Below are 16,231 nucleotides of genomic sequence, written 5' to 3' on the forward strand. Positions count from 1 at the left end.
TCCAGCCCAGTTCCCTTCCTACCTCTGGAGTAGGAGACTGGGGCTCGGGACCTTTCAAAGCTTGGCTTCCAACCAGAAGAATGGAAGTAACTGGACTGGATAGGACCAGATCACAAATGAGACTGCTAAAGCCTGCCCCGTCTCCTTAAGGAAGGGTGCAGCCTAAGGTGTAAGCAAAATTCCCCCCTTTTAAATCAAAACTGTGTATGGATTTTATCCCATATACTAGGCTTGGTCCAAGACGTCCATTTCTCACATGACAGCATGCCATGCCTTCTACATGAAGATCTGCTTGCTTGAAAACACCCTGAAGTGAAAACTACACACCCTGATAAAACCACAGAAAAAGGCCTTCCCTCTGAGACAGCATGTGGGACAAAGTCCTCAGGCTTTTAAACCAGCAACTCCCCACAAGAAACTGTCCTAAGAAGACTGCATCATCTCTGCGACTGAGATAATGCCCGCTTGTGTCTCCTGCACCCACCACCAGCTACTGGGCAAAGCATTTCTTTGTAACAAAAATGTGAATCACAGCATCAGAAAAAAGATATACTGGAAACTGGACTGCAGTGCAGTACAAAACAGGCAACCAATGAAAAATGAGGCAGTCGGTTGTTATCCAAGCACAAGTCTTGATGTGAAGTTTGTTTCTGGGGGGGAAACCTACAACTGAAATTATCCGAGGCTGTTAAAAATGAGGGAAAGTGTGTTTGCCTCCTGTGAATAGTGGCAAGAATACAGACAGAGGAAGCAAAAACAGAACTCTGAGAATGGGACTGTTCCACTTGCTAGTGGTACAAGAGTTGGTAGAGATGATTGCTGCTAATTTTAAGTGCTAAATTTCTTTAAATCATGTTTAAAGTGAAAATACATTTAACATATTTATTATGTAATTTGATTTTTTTTAATGGAAGTTTAATGGAAGTTTTTGCATGGTTAAAAGTGCCCTTTTTAAGTTATTTCCTTGCCAGTGTAAATTCCTTTTTTAAAAAACATAAACCCCTGGCTCGGGAAGTGAATTCTATACAATACCAAGCACAAGAGTCCAGTAGGAAAAATGCAGACCTTTGACAGAAACAAATGCTAATCCCAATTGTATAAAACCAAAGTAGAGCCAATTTTCAGTTTTGTTTCAGTTGAGTAATTTGACCTCATGTATATCAACATTAAAATAGTGAGGTCACACCACAGATAGATAAAATTTAGAAAGTACTTTTTTCACATCATCAAGAAAATGAAAAATATCTTAGAATAAACAGGGAAATGTATGCAATCAGTGACTGAGAACAACAAAGCATGTATGAGTAAGTATTTCAAAAACTTCGGGCTCATCAGCCCTTCTGCTTGGCCCAAGCCTAGAAAGCATGGGTTTGTGTGGATTTCTGCTTGTCCCACACCTCCTAAGCGCAGGGCTGAGTGGTTCTGCCCTTGCCCCGCTGCTTTCACCAGAAAAACCCACTCTGTAGCAATATATAGGAACAGACACCAATCTGTAGAAAACCAAAATGAAATTTGCTCCAATTCAGTAGCAAAGATCAGGTCTCCCTGGGGAAAGGGGCAGAGCAAGAGCAAGTCTGGATGAGTCCTCATTCTTGTAAGCCGTGGGAAATACAATAATTTTACAAAGTTTCAGCTCTTAAAGCAAAATACAAGGAGTGTATAATAGGAAACTGAGGAGTCACTGAAAATGTTCAACTATTCTTCCTTTCAGTGTGAACTAAAAGAGCAATCACAGCCTTGTAAGACAAGATAGCCATTAACTTTTTCTTTTCTGAATTGTGGCAACCCTTTCAGAACCAAAGTGAGGCAGAAAACTGGTTCCTCTAGTGTGGGCAAAAAGCAAATAAGCCAAGCCTGTAAATATTGGCAGAGTAACTGAGGCAGACCTCACCTTTGCCTTCTGAAGCACATGGCCTCTGCAGGGAGAGGTGCTTGAGGAGGAGTGTCTTTTCAGGACTACAGCGCTGTTCACAGGCACAGAACATTCAGTATCACTTGTATCACAGCTGGAGATAGGTGAATTCTCCAGAGTCTGATGCTTTAGAACTGGAGACTGTAAGAATACAAAACCATTTGAAATCATGACAGCTATCAAAACCTGCTCCTTGGTCTCAGGAACCATCGTGCAAATTTAGGATGCAATAGCTTCAGAGGTGTGCAAGTGGACCATGAGGAAATGACTTTCCAAAACGTATAGATGGGACTACAGAGTGTGACTGATCTGAGATGGTTTACTAATTGCCTTTATCTGGTAACAAGATCAGTACTTTAATGCAGTGGTTCTCAATTAGCTAATTACTGAGGGGCCCCTATTTTTCAAAAGTCAAGCACTGACCCCCTACTTTCCAATTTTTTGATACTGCAAAGCAATTTTTTGAACAAAATGTTGTCTAGCCCCTAATAAGCAAACAATTTTAGGTATGCTAAAAAACAAGACTAGGTCTAAGCGATATCTGGTTTTCAACATCGTGATACATCAGCAGCTAAACATCACAATATTCCAATATATAATGACGTCTGAAATTGGAGATCAGGCGTGGGGATGAGCGAAGGAGCAGCCATGGAGATCAGATGGAGGTGGGAGGTGAGGAAGGGGAGTCACTTCCACTGCATGGTTTGAGTGGGAGGAGATAGGGATGGGGGGTGCATCAAGTCACGATCAGCGGGGCAGCCAGGGAAGATGCACGTCCACTGTGGCTGCTGCTGCTTTCCTGCTGACTGAGAAAAGCCGCTCTGCCTCAGTGCCAGGGGAAGGTAGTGCCACAGTGCCTTGAAGTGAGGGCGATCAGCTGCCCTGTTCTCCATCCGCGTGAGGGAAGGCAGCTCAGATCAGCAGTGTTATCGGCTGAGATCATCATGTGATATTGACGACAGCTTGAAATTGGCTGCTCTGCTCTCTCTCACATGAGCAGCGTTATATTGCTGTGTATTGCCGGGTCAAAATTGTTATTGCGGTGTGATTTCAAAACAGGTTTGGGCCAATACATTGAAAAATTGCACAGTGCTAGAACAGACCATAAAATTTGTGCTATTACCATGCAAAAATGACAAAACAATCACTTGGAGGAGGCAAGGGATGGGGCCACGGACATCCTGGGTGTGTTCCACTGACCCCCAGGGGTCCCCGGATCCCTAACTGGGAACAACTGCTTTAATGGAAGTACCTGTGCAGTTGAGGTTCCTGATTTAGGCTCAATCGCCAGTCCCAATGTGATGCCACCAGCCAAAGCTTTCTTCAGGTTCTCTTTCACCTCTGTCAGCTCTAGTTCCAGAGTAACACGTTCAGACTCTTTCAACTTGCACTCCTCTTCCAACTTCTTTAGTTTATCTTCAAGGATAATTAGTGTTTTCCTACCTGAAATTCAGAGGCAAGGTAAGTGATATCTGAGGCAGGGGGAGATTTGTACATTCCTAGTTACTCAATGAGGCCACAACCCTGCAAGCAACTTCAAGACGGAGGCATAAGACTTACTGCAATTTGACCAGGTACAATCTTGGTTTCTTCCTCCTTTGAATATTTGGTTGAGTTTACATCTCTGTCCTGGTGCCATTACCCCTATGACTCCTTTAATGATTATTTAGTAGTAGTAATAGGAAGAACCAATGATAATATTTCTGATTATGTTTAATGTATTTTATGCATTTTCCCCCTATTATTTCTGCATATTGCTTTGGGGCATTCTGTTGTGGGAAAAGACTAACTAACTAACTAACTAACTAGTCATATACCTTCTCCTGCTACTGGAAGTATCTTTCCTGAGATTCTGGTCATACAATGATCTAAGAAGATCAAACACCCAGCATACCAGCATTTGCTTCCAGGGCTGCCCTAAGGTCTTTTCTTTCCTTTCGAAGCTGAGCCAGGCGATTCCTCAGAGTTTCTCTTCTCCTCAACAGCTCCTCCTCTTTGGTCTGTAACCTCTTTGCATCTGCTTCAACACGGTTCTTTCCATATTTGTACTGTTCAGCACCTACACATAAAGGTTAACTATTAGACATCTGGGAGCAGGAATGCTATTAATCTTACCTTCTTATATGGCTCAGTGGTTAAGTATCTGCTTTGCATGTGGGAGAGCTAAGGGTCACTCCCTGGCACCTCCAGCTTATGCTGGGTTTCTCAAACTTGGGGTCTTCAGCTGCTGTTGAACTACAACGCCCATCAATCCTGACAACTGCTACTGCTGGGCAGGGATGGCAAGAGTTGCCGTCCAACAACAGCTGAAGGCCCAAGTTCGGGAAACATTGCCCTCGAGAGCCACTGCCACGAGGGCACTGAGCTAAATGGATGAAGGGTCTTGACTCAAGGATTAAGTAAAAATGAATTGTGAAAGAAGAGAATGCAAAATCATAGTAAGTTAAGGTAAATTATTAAGATAAAAACAAAGATGGAAAGGATTTGCTGAAATATCTAAATGAACTAGAATACAAAAATGGGAGGTGTGAGGAGGTCAAGGAAGTAAGTGAATGAAAGCAAGTGATGTAAAGGTTTGATTTGTTTTTCTTTTCCTTTTTTTCTTTTCTTTTCTGTTTTTGGATGATGTTTGTTTTATATGTATTGTTCTTTCTTTTTCTTTTTTGACTGTTACTTATATTTTTTTTCTTGTAACCTTTTAAAAAATCCTAATAAAAAATTATTATATATAAAAAAAGAAGGGTCAGCATAAGGCAACTCCCCAGGTTCTTATTAATCAAAAAGCTAAGTCCCAACACAGACATTCTAACAGCCATCCAGCAGATGTGGCTGTTTGCCAAGGCATACAAATCCTTTCTCAAATGTAACCACCAAATCTCTGAACCGTATTCCAAGATTTCTGCTTGTGACATCTCTTTCCCAGTGTGGTTGCTGTACCCACGCCAACTGTGATCCAGGGGTGGAAACCTTTCAGCACATTTGTTTTAGCTTCCCAGCATGTTTATGAACCACACATGACACCTGTAGCCTTGGGATGTCTGTCACTTGTGTGGTTTGTAAAACACACCAGGAATCAAACCCATGTGGGTTTAAATACTTGGACCAAAGCAAGAGCAGTCAGGAAGGCTGTGGCAAACATGCCAGCGAAGTTACATGTAAAGGAAATCCAGAATGGTTCCCAAATTCTTAAGTAATGAACAGGAAGACTGAGAAAAGAAGATGAGAGTTTAATTAAGTTCCCTAGTTGTTCAGTGATTAACTAGTAATTGGAAATCACCAAATTAATTACCAAATGCTAACTGGTAGGACTGTAACTTTCAGATGACCTGAGAGTTAAGAAAGGCATGTGTAAGAAATGGAAGAAAGGAAATCACAAAGGAGGAGTAGCCAACAGTTGCAGCGGGAAAGTCAGGCTGGCTAAAGCTCAGAATGAGATCGGGCTCCCAAGAGAGGGTAAAAAAGATAAAAAAGGTTTCTTTGGCAATGTCCAAAGTAAGAGGAAAAACAAGCAAGTGGTAGGTCCTATGTGTGGGGAAGAAGAACTACTCAACACCTACTTTGCCTCTGTCTTCACCAAAAGGAAAGTGATGCTCAACATTGTGATAACAGAATAAATGATGTAAGGAAGGAGCTGCAGCCCAAGTTAGGAAAAGAGAAGGGAACACCAGGCTACTTTAAATGAATTCAGATCTCCAGGGCCTGATGAGCGACATCCAAGGGTACTAAAGGAGCTTGCGGATGTAATTTCAGAGCCTTTGTCGATTATATTTTAGAATTCTTGGAGAACAGATGAGGTCCCCACAGACTGGAGGCAGGATAATGTCCCCATCTTCCTTTCTGGTCATTGACCGTATTAAAGATATTTGATTTGATGTCCCCATCTTCAAAAAGGGGGAAAAGGAAGACCCAGGTAACTACCAACCGCTGAGCTTAACATTGATATCAGGGAAGGTCCTAGAACAGAAGATTCAAGCCTCTGTCTGTGAGCATTTAGAAAAGAAAGCTGTGATTACTAAGACCCAGCACGGGATTCTCAAAGTATGTCATGCCAGACCAATCTGATTTCTTTTTTTGATCAAATTACAAACTTGGTAGATTAGGGAAATGCTGTGGACATAGTGTATCATGATTTCAGTAAGGCTTGTGACAAAGTCCCCCATGATATTCTTGCGATGAAACTGGTAAAATGTGGATTGAACAAGGCAGCTGTCAGATGGATTTGTAGCTGGTCGACAGACCAAACCCAAAGAGTACTCATTAATGGTTCCTCATCATCCTGGAAAAAAAGTGACAAGTAGGGTGGCAGAGGGTTCTGTCCTGAGCCCATTGTTCCTCAACGTCTTCATAAACGACTTGGATGAAAGAATTGATGGGATGCTCATCAAATTTGCAGATGACACCAAACTGGGAGGGGTAGCTAATGTCGCAGAAGACAGAATCAGAATTCAACATGACCCTATCAGATTGGAGAACTGGGCACAAGCTAACAAAATGAATTTCAATAGGGACAAATGTAAGGTTCTGCACTTAGGCAGATGCATAAATATAAGCTGGGGGACATCTGGTTTACTAGCAGTACACGTGAAAAGGATCTGCTTGGCAGGGGGTTGGACTCGATGGCCCTTGTGGTCTCTTCCAACTCTATGATTCTATGATTCTATGATCTAGGGGTCTTGGTAGACCACAAGCTTAACATGAGTCAACAGAATGATGCAGCAGCAAAAAAAGTGAATGCTGTTCTAGGCTGCATCAAGAGAAGTCTAGTGTCCAGATCAAGGGAAGTAATAGTCCCACGCCATTCTGCCTTACTCAGACCACACCTGGAATACTGTGTCCAATTCTGGGCACCACAATTTAAGCAGGATGTTGACAAGCTGGAAGGTGTGCAGAGGAGGGCAGCCAAGATGATCCAGGGTCTGGAAAGTAAGCCTTATGAGGAATGGTTGAAGGAGCTGAGTATGTTTAGTCTGGAAAAGGGGAGACTGAGAGGAGATATGATAGTCATCTTCAAATATCTGAAGGGCTGTCACATGGAGGAGGGAGCATGCTTGTTTTCTTCTGCTCTGGAGGGTAGGACGTGAACCAATGGCTTCAAGTTGCAAGACAGGAGATTCCGACTAAACATTCGGGAATAAGAGTAAGAGCTGTTTGGCAGTGGAACAGACTCCCACGAGAGGTGGTGGACTCTCCTTCCTTGGAGGTTTTTAAGCAGAGGCTGGATGGCCATCTGTCACGGATGCTTGAGCTGAGATTCCTGCATTGGCAGGGGGGGGACTAGATGACCCTTGATATCCCTTCCAACTCTTAAGATTCTACAATTCTATGTAGCTGATTAATCAGTTAACTGATTAAAAATATTTTAACTGACTGAAAAAGTGGATTTTTCTTTCCTTAAACAGGAAACACTCACTAGAATTGCTGCGTTTTACATTTGAAGCAGATTCTGATTTCTTTTGTGGGTTGTTTAATGTTCTTCCTTTCCCCATTATTCCATTTGTAGCAGCAGAAGCCTTCTTTCCTTTAAACTGATAGAAAAAAATATGTGTTTAGTAATTAAATATATATTTAGCAGTAATTATTCAATGACAGGGTTTACACTTTTCCTAGATCAAAGCTTCAAAACTGTCCCAAGCTGCCCAATTGAAAGGCAGGTTACAAGTTTAAAAAACTAGGTCAGCTGGGAAGGATGCTTCTTCTAAAGCAGCAAAGATAAAACAAAAAGCACCTGCAGTTTCTTACTGAGCAGCACAGGACAGTGAGACTGCACATTTCTTAAGTCAGAGGCTACAGGTGACTATTCAAAATTTTGAGGAACCATTCAGAATGTGCCACATGGTTTTGCAAGGATCTCTGTTGCTAATTAATCGCCGTGCATGCTGCTCAACAGACCACATTTTGTCCCTCTCTTCAGGAACCTGGGAAGGAAACAAACCACAAGTGCTGGCTTACTGTTTTGTATAAAGCAGCATTTGTGGTTCACTTCTCGCCTAACAAATTACCAAGGTAAGCCAGAAACAAACTTTGGCTTACCATCATGGTTTGTTGGAAGAGAAACAAAACAATGAGTGCTGGTTTACTCCCCAGCACATTGGAGAAAGAAGTCAGGGGAGGGAAGTTGGGGGGGGGGTACGCTTGAGCAGAATTGCTTGCCCCCTTTTGCTATGGTTTGAAGTGAAGCATGAATCAGGTGAGTGTGAAACTTTACCCCCCCCCAAAAGGAAGTCAATTTCAAATTTGCATACAAAAAGCAGAATTTCAACACTGACTTCAAAAGTAACTATACTGCCAGATTTTGACTTTTCTACCTCAAAGCTGTTTTACAGATAACAATTTCAAACTTGGGGAACATGTACAGTTGCAATCAAAATTATTCAACCCCTATTGCAAATCAGGTTTACTATCAAAATTTACAGGCTTTCAGCTGTTTGCAATGAGCATTTATTATTATTATTATTATTATTATTATTATTATTATTATTATTATTATTTGAATTTATATACCACCCTATACCCAGGGGTCAAAAACAAAGGCAATTGAAGTAGCTCAGGAAACACCTGGGGGGGGGGATTCATATGAGCAGCTTAGTTGATAAGCTATCAAAGCATTTAAAAAAAAGAAAGATGCTCCACAGTTCAAATATATTCCAAGATAAAGTGGTGACCTTGCCACTAGGTTGTTACTACCTTGCCAACAACAACATCCTGCCCAACTGCTTGTGAAGGTTTTCACCAGCTCATTTTTTAATCTGAAAATGCCCACCATGCACGGGGTTCACAGACTGTTTTGAGCTTCTGAAAGAATAACACCCCAGAACGAATTTGAAAAGAGAATAGGGCATAGAATTGAGCACACATACAGATTCAAAATGTAACTTTTGTATTCAAGATTAGTGGATGTTTTCTTGTGGAACTGAAGGATGCCTCCTATACAACAGAGTGGAAAGGCTCAGACAGTATGAATTACATGTGGTTTCTGCACTCTTAACTGTCAGTACAGTACTGCCACACCTGTGTGTGAATGTGTGTGTGCATGTGCATGCTCTACTTTTAAAATCTAGCCCAGGCGTGAACAACCTATGGCCCTTCAGATCTTCTTAGATTCCAAATTCCCATCACCCCATGCCAGCGTGGTTAGTGAGACTTGTAGAACAAGGACATCTGGAGGGTCAGTGGTTGGTAGCTCTGACCTAGACTAACCTAATGAAGAGAATCCCCTGGGAGCATAGCATGGGTTGGTGGGCTTGGGTTTTATTTCACTGATGCTTCCACCCTCCAAAAAATATTACGCATTTCTGTGACTATTAACAACACAATGGGCAATGCAGCATGCCGCCTTGTTTAAATTTCAAGCGTTTGGTGCCAGTGCATTATCTCAGAGATACACAAAAGAAAGTTGGATTAAGAGAAATAAGCAGCGCAGTACCTGTGACACAGATCCCCTCCCCACAGCAGAGGTATTAGTGACAGATTGAGCAGAAGACAGATTGGATGAGACAGGATATTTATAGTGGTTAGAGGAGAGTTTGTCAGTAGATAACCTATTGGTTTTTCGGTCTGCTGGTGGGTAGCGTGCAAAGATTTTCGGAGACGGCAAGTTATCGTACAGGCCCATATTATCATAAAGCCCATCTTCTCTCATGTTTCTGCCACGAGAAGCAGGAAAGCCATCTTCCGGTTCCCACTGAAACACACATACTTAGTAAATTAACACAAACATCATGCATTGGGGGGAAAACATGAAACCATTAGAGAGTTATCTCTGAGATCTCCTTCTCAGCATGCATTGCCTCCATAAGGATCTGCTCTAATTTTAATTACCATAATTCTCTCAGTTCTTGAGTTACTTTTGGAGGCTGTAGTAAGGTTCATCAAGGCTCTACTGAAAGGGATATCATGGGGTTGCCATCTTGGGTCTATTCCCCACACGGCCATAATATGGGAGGAATTCAGCATCATGCTGCTAGGATTGTTCAGTCAGCACAAGTATTTTTGCTTGCCAGGTGGAATGATCTCCCCTCTTCTCCCCCGTGAACTGTTCTGGGGGATTCTCCTGACCCCCCCCCAGAGCCAATTTGGGGGGCGGGGAGAGAAAACGTTCTGCTGTGCTAATGGGACTCATTGCGCTTGCTCCTGCCATCACAACTATTTAGTTCAATTCAGCCCTGTGATTCCAGATGCAGCATTTATGCTATCTGTCCTTATTGAACCTTACAACACAAGTGCCAGTGACATAATAAAGATACAGAAGTTGGCTGGTGGGTCAAAACCACAAGGAAAATGAGATAGCAAGCATCTGGCTGTACCATACTAGGATGTGGCCTGGTTCATATGTAGAGAAGATGCTTAAGAAACCAGTTTGTTTTGGCAGAGACAACCTCAAACCAGTTTCCATGATGTCCAAAGCAGTTTAAGAGCTTCCCAGAAACCAGACTCACATCCTGGTTTGAACACAGAGCTTAAACCACAGTTTCCTAGTTTGAATATAATGTGGAAATGGTTTAACAAGTCAAGAAGTCTCCTTTGCAGCCAGGAGAAGAGAAAGGGGATGAAGGAGACAGCATCAGCAGCATCATTCTCATTTCATTCTTAGTTTGTGAGGTTCAGATCTGATCAAATCTTAACTTTAAACTTTTCTCTGGGAGTTGCATTAATGCTTTGGCCATATTGAACTGGATATATTTATGCTAACTAACATGGGCATGCAGAATTAAAACTATATGCCCTACTTTCAAAGAATCTGTACTTGAGACCTAGCAGTATGTTGGAATCATGCCCAGTGAAATTCTGACAAGTGACTTTGGAGGCTCAACACACGTAAATGATTTGACCTACACAAAAATCAATTCTTACTGATCCATTTATGCAAGGAACATCGTCATAATGAAGGGCCATCCCGCTGGGACACGCGTAGCCATTGGCAGCATTTCCTCGATAAGGATTAGTAGACAGAACTCGTCTGTTCATAAAACTAAAACAAAAGCAAAAACAAAAACAGAACAGAGTTTATGCTGAAAGCACACACAGGGAGTAAGCATGATTCACCCTTCATCTCCCCCCCCCCCTCAAATTCTTCCTTGCATTTCTCCCTGCCTACCAAAGTTTTTTCATTACAAACACACCCAGTATGGTATCACAGGCTGAAGTGTAAGCCAGGAATCTATCATTTAGCAATGCACTGTGTGGGTGGCGGTGGGAGAGCAGTTCCTGTACACATTAATTGACTTTAAGGAAATATAGCTATGTACTCCCCATAGCAATGGAAAGAAGGATTCTGAAGAAAAGGGCCAAAGATGACTACAAGATTTTAGGAACAAGGCTGAAGTTTTAAGAAATGAAATGATACTCTTAAATTTTCCTAGTGGTAGGAAGTTTCTCAGGAAGGAGAACGTATTTTCTGGAAATGAAAGCATGTTGTTGCAAGTGGTGTCAGCAAATGGCTTCAGCTTTTTTCATCACAACTTATAGCTCCAAAATGACAAATAATGGGAAGAGATGGACTTCACACCTCACTAGAAAGAATCATTATAAACATGCTCTTGATTATACAAAGGTGGCTTTTTCCCTAGGGCCTGTCTGTAGCCAGATGATGATTGCTGCATCCCAATGCTGTTTTGGGCAAGTCTGGGGCCTAATGGATATACTGCATATACAAGCTGCTTTGATTAAATTGGTAACTTGAGACATCATTAGAAAAATGCCAATTATGAATTACTAATAAAAACTTGGTCCTAAGAGAAATGCAGGGTGGGTCCTTCCTCCCCAAACCATGTATTTTCTCTTTCAAGTATCTGGCAGTGGTTCAAGATTTCCAAAGCTTTCTCTGTTTTTGCAGGTTGGTCCTCCACATGGTAATACTGATAACACTTGAAAACTGCCATGGGGGGGCTGCTATCATCTATAATTATAGGTATGTTAGCCAACAGGGAAGAAGTACTTCATTTGAAATTTAAAGGGGGTTTGAGTTGACAGCAGGTCTTCAACATGTAATTAATTGATTAATCTATTTCAACACTTTTAATTTACTTTAAACGATGTTAAAGAATCATGCAGAATATTTTAAAAGTAATACACATACATTTATTAACAGTGCTTATAAAACTGCAGATGGCAAGCACCATCTAAAAAAAAAACTTCCTCCTTTGCTTCTTGCTTCAGAAATACTGCTTTTAACCTTATGCAAATTTACTGGTTATTCAACATTATTAATCAATTAGAATTTATTTGATTGGGCTGCTGCCCTAATTCACAGCAAGTTTTTTATGAAGCATTTTGAGTGTTTAACAATAACTTCACAATGCTCTGATACTTCATTCAGAAGTAAATCTCACTGGCTTCAATTGAATTTACTTTTTGGCAGATGTGTTTCGGACTGTAGCTTAAGTTGTTTGATGGATTAGAAATGGATACCTTCAGCTTCTACTCACAACTTCAAGCTATCACAGACAAATCTGGTACCACTGGTCTAAATTAAGCCAGACTATGGCTGGCTGAGCAGCCTAATCCTAGCAGAGGGAAAACAAGCCTTTAACCATTCTTTTTGCCAGTTGGTTGCCAGGTTACATGACTGGGGAGGGGGCTAAGGAGCCAGTCGGAGATCCACCGAACCCTAACCCACGCATCCAGGAGGATCTTCCTATAGGATTGCTCCTTACATCTTTTTGAGCATAGAGTCAAAACAATGAAGAACCTAGAGTTCCTGAAAATGTTCTTAACTGGTTTAGCTCCTCCTACCAGAAGGTCTGTTTTGCGGCTTGAATGACACTTGCCGTCACATCCACATCTATGTAGTCATAGTGCAGAGTGCCAGGATCTGCAGAGGAGCCACTTTCAGCCAGCAAAATACCAATCCACCTGCCCATGTCTTCTGAAGATGACGCCTACACAAAGATGGGGAAATTTCAGGCAAACATGCACTCTGGTCACTTGAAAGGCATCGTTTTTCATTCAAGTGTACTTTTTTTTCTTTATCAAAAACAATGCATTCGAGTGAACTCATGCCTCACTCTTCAACAGAAAAACATTTTCAGGACAGCTCACCAAAATCAAGCTAAAAACAAGAAGAAGAATGTACAAAAACAAGAAGTAAGCAGGATCAAAGGAGCAATGAATACAATTACACAAAATTAAAAGCCTAAAGAAAGTGTAATTGGCAACAGAGGCACCTCTGTAGAGAAGAGCATTTCGTAAATGGGACACCACAAAACAGAGGTCTCTCTCCAGTTGCCCCCTCCCTCACATCGGATGAATGGCAACCCGCCCCCCCCAGGTGACATGAGAGGTGGGAAGCCGCCAGTTAGCTAGCTCTATTGGTTAGAACTGTGTTTCCCAATTGGGGGCCATATGCCCCCCTGGGGCTGCTCAGGATATTCCATGGGGGGCAAGGTGAAAATCATGTAAATGGGGGGGGGGCACGCACAACATGAGGCTAGGGGGCCACAGAGGGAAGTGAGAAGAGAAGTGATTTTTATTTTTCTAATCCTGATTGGCTAATTATTATTGAATTATTATTCGCTTGGCTCCTTTCTGCCAACTGCATTTTCCTGGAGCAGTCCTGATTTGTTTCTGGCAGAAGAGGGTGATTGCTCAGGCTCCCATTTTGCCCAGTAGAGTCCGTGATCCAGACCCCCAGGTCAGGTAAGTGCGGTGGTGGGGTGGCAATGGGCAGGGCTGGGCGAGACTGAGCTGCTTGTTGCTGCCGGCAGGGCTGGACCCGTGGCATCATAGGCCTGACTCCACAAGGCGCAGGGTGCAATCCACCCCAGTGCCTAGTGGATCAGGGCCACTGGATGTTGTCAAGGGGTGCAGGGCCCATCGGCAGAGTCAGTCTGGCTCTGCAAGGTGGGGGGTTAAATCCACCCCAAAGTGTCTACCCAGAAGAAAGCAGGACTGAGTTCAGTGCACCTAACTCCCAGGTAAGGGTGTGTGAGTTTTATCTAGGTGGCCAGGACTCCTCCGGATAACAATATCTTTTTGCATCAGGTCAGTGAGGATCACTTGCTTTTAAAAATTCTCCCACATATACAGAACTCCCTGTACACCTCGGTGTCAATTAACTTGGGTCAAATAAGTGTTGTTTACTTTTTGTAACACATGGGAGGTGGATCTCCCTCGGGAGGTTCTGGACTCTCCTTCCTTGGAGGTTTCTAAGCAGAGCTTGGGTGGCCGTCTGTCCTGGATGCTTTAGCTGAGATTCCTACATTGCAAGTGAGTTTCACTAGAAAGAACCCTTGGGGTCTCTTCCAGCTCCATGATTTTATGTTTTTTTCTGCTTCAACAATATTTCATTATGTTCCTATCATTTTATGCAATTATATTTTGTATAAAAATTGCAAAAATAAAAAATGTTCTATTTACAAACAAAACATTTAAATAGCTACCTTTCTACCTGTAGGAGGGGGGGATGGGCGTAGCCAGTATTTTTGCGGGGGGGGGCAGACTTTCGTTAGGGTGGGAGAATATCCTATTTGTATTGATTTTTACTTATTTTGGGGGGCAGCTGCCCCACCCCCCTTGGCTATGTCTGGGGAGGGGCACAGGAAGGAAACAAGGTCGTAAGGGGGCCGTGGTCTGAAAAAGGCTGGGAAACACTGGGTTAGAGCATGGTGTTGATAACGCCAAGGTCGCAGGTTAGATTCCCACACAGGCGACCTGCATATTCCTGCATTGCAGGGGGTTGGACTAGATGACCCTTGGGTTTAACTCTACAAGTCTATGATTCTATGTTATAGTATAGCATAGGCAATAATGGCAGTATTGCCATTATACAATCATACAGAGAGGTTAATGAGAGAAGCACACATTCAAATGTAAATATTATTTTGTTTTCCGATTATCTTCTCCTCAGGGACTTAGTGAGAAGTTGAAACTAAGAACTGAAGAGAAAATCCATCTAAGCCACTTTCTGGCCTGATATTATAGTTCAATAGTATAGTACACTGCCTTGCAAATTAGGGTAATCTTGAGACTGATGTGCCCTACAGATAAGATTTGGAAGAGAGATCAATTTCCCCCAAAATAGAAGCAATTATTAGACACTTTAAATAATGGAAGCACTATAATAAAGAAGTTTCAAAAGCTGTAAATTGATCCAACCATGAAAAGTGTGGGACAAGAGTGGGAACAAAGGAAATCCTGCTTCCAACATATAATTGGAGACTTTCCTAGGTATGGCATACATTGTTTGGTCAGAGAATGGGATTTTGCTTATGTCATTATTGGCAAAGGATAAGCACACTAAACAACTTAACCTCTAATACGGCAACCTCTTGTGCATTTCGAAGCAGGCGGAATGTCAAGGGGTGTTTGGAGTCCAATCCTGGAATAACTTCACAGCCACGGAGAGGAATAGAGACAATATGGGTCTTTAGATCTGTTCTGTCTTTGTGGAAAATGAGCTTATTATCTTTCACTCTGCACCAGCGCTCACGCCACCGGTTATTTGATAGCACATTAAGATATCCTGCAAAACACAAAGACAGGCACTTTCCACTAAAAAAAAAAAAGTTCATTCAACTGGACCCACCACAAAGACCCCAAAATCAATGGCAAACTTGTGGTCGTACAAATGCCCTTCTCTCTCTGCAGTGGCAAAGGAGTGCCTGTGGTTGTGTCACCACAACACCATGGGCTCCTTTGAAATGATATATGCCCACAAGGCTGTATTACTGGTCAGCCTGTGTAAGGTGTATAAACCTCAGGACAGAGCCATATGAATATGTAAATGATTTGACACACCAATGCTTATTAGGGTTGTTGTTCATCTCAGCTGTATCATAATTGTGTTTATCGGGGGGGGGGTGACAACAAAATCATTTTTTAAAAAAATCAAGTCAACTCTGGTGCTCATCAAAATTAAGGATGTGAAACTGAAAAATAAATACTACAGCTGAGCTGAAACAGGGGGTGCATTTAACTAAAGCTTTACTGAGCCATAGAAAAGACTCTTTGGGCACTCTCCAGCTGGGGTGGTGGAGACAGCGCAAGTAATTACCATGCAGCTGCATGACTGTCCAACGCACACACAAGACATGTGCTCTCTCCCCCAAGAAGCAGAAGCAGCAGCTTCCATCTTTCTGTTAAAGTAGAGCTCTCAATGGAAATGTCTGAAGGCGGTTTCCAGGTGTGCTTAGAATCTTCCCCACAACAGAAAACTGAGAACAGGAAGGAGGCTTCCAAGTGGATTGATTCAACTGCACTTAGAAGCCTCCTTCAGACCCACTCAGGGCTGGAAGCTGGGGGCTGGAGTAGGCAGGCCAGCACATTCAGGGACACTGAGGGTGGGGTAGCAGGACTGCCCCCACCACGAGTTGCTTAATCAAA

At 42.4% G+C, this 16,231-nt stretch overlaps 1 protein-coding gene across 4 annotated transcripts in view; it reads right to left on the reverse strand.

The window, feature by feature from the left end:
* Positions 1-16,231, reverse strand: part of AFAP1 (actin filament associated protein 1) — a 47,906-nt gene that overhangs the window by 1,286 nt on the left and 30,389 nt on the right. Inside the window, exons 10-17 of one of the 4 annotated variants that reach the window (XM_081872677.1) lie at positions 15,160-15,371; positions 12,644-12,789; positions 10,763-10,880; positions 9,336-9,593; positions 7,323-7,437; positions 3,807-3,971; positions 3,165-3,355; positions 1,892-2,053 (exon numbers count right to left, since the gene is read on the reverse strand). In XM_081872677.1, coding sequence (XP_081728803.1) covers positions 1,892-2,053; positions 3,165-3,355; positions 3,807-3,971; positions 7,323-7,437; positions 9,336-9,593; positions 10,763-10,880; positions 12,644-12,789; positions 15,160-15,371 — 1,367 coding nt within the window. Of the gene's footprint in view, positions 1-1,891; positions 2,054-3,164; positions 3,356-3,806; positions 3,972-7,322; positions 7,438-9,335; positions 9,594-10,744; positions 10,881-12,643; positions 12,790-15,159; positions 15,372-16,231 lie in introns of all 4 variants that reach the window. The other 3 variants (XM_081872676.1, XM_081872679.1, XM_081872678.1) reach the window with 3 other exon arrangements.

Source organism: Podarcis erhardii, assembly GCF_964252035.2.
Source record: "Podarcis erhardii genome assembly, chromosome: 8".
In the NCBI taxonomy this organism is placed as follows: domain Eukaryota; kingdom Metazoa; phylum Chordata; class Lepidosauria; order Squamata; family Lacertidae; genus Podarcis; species Podarcis erhardii.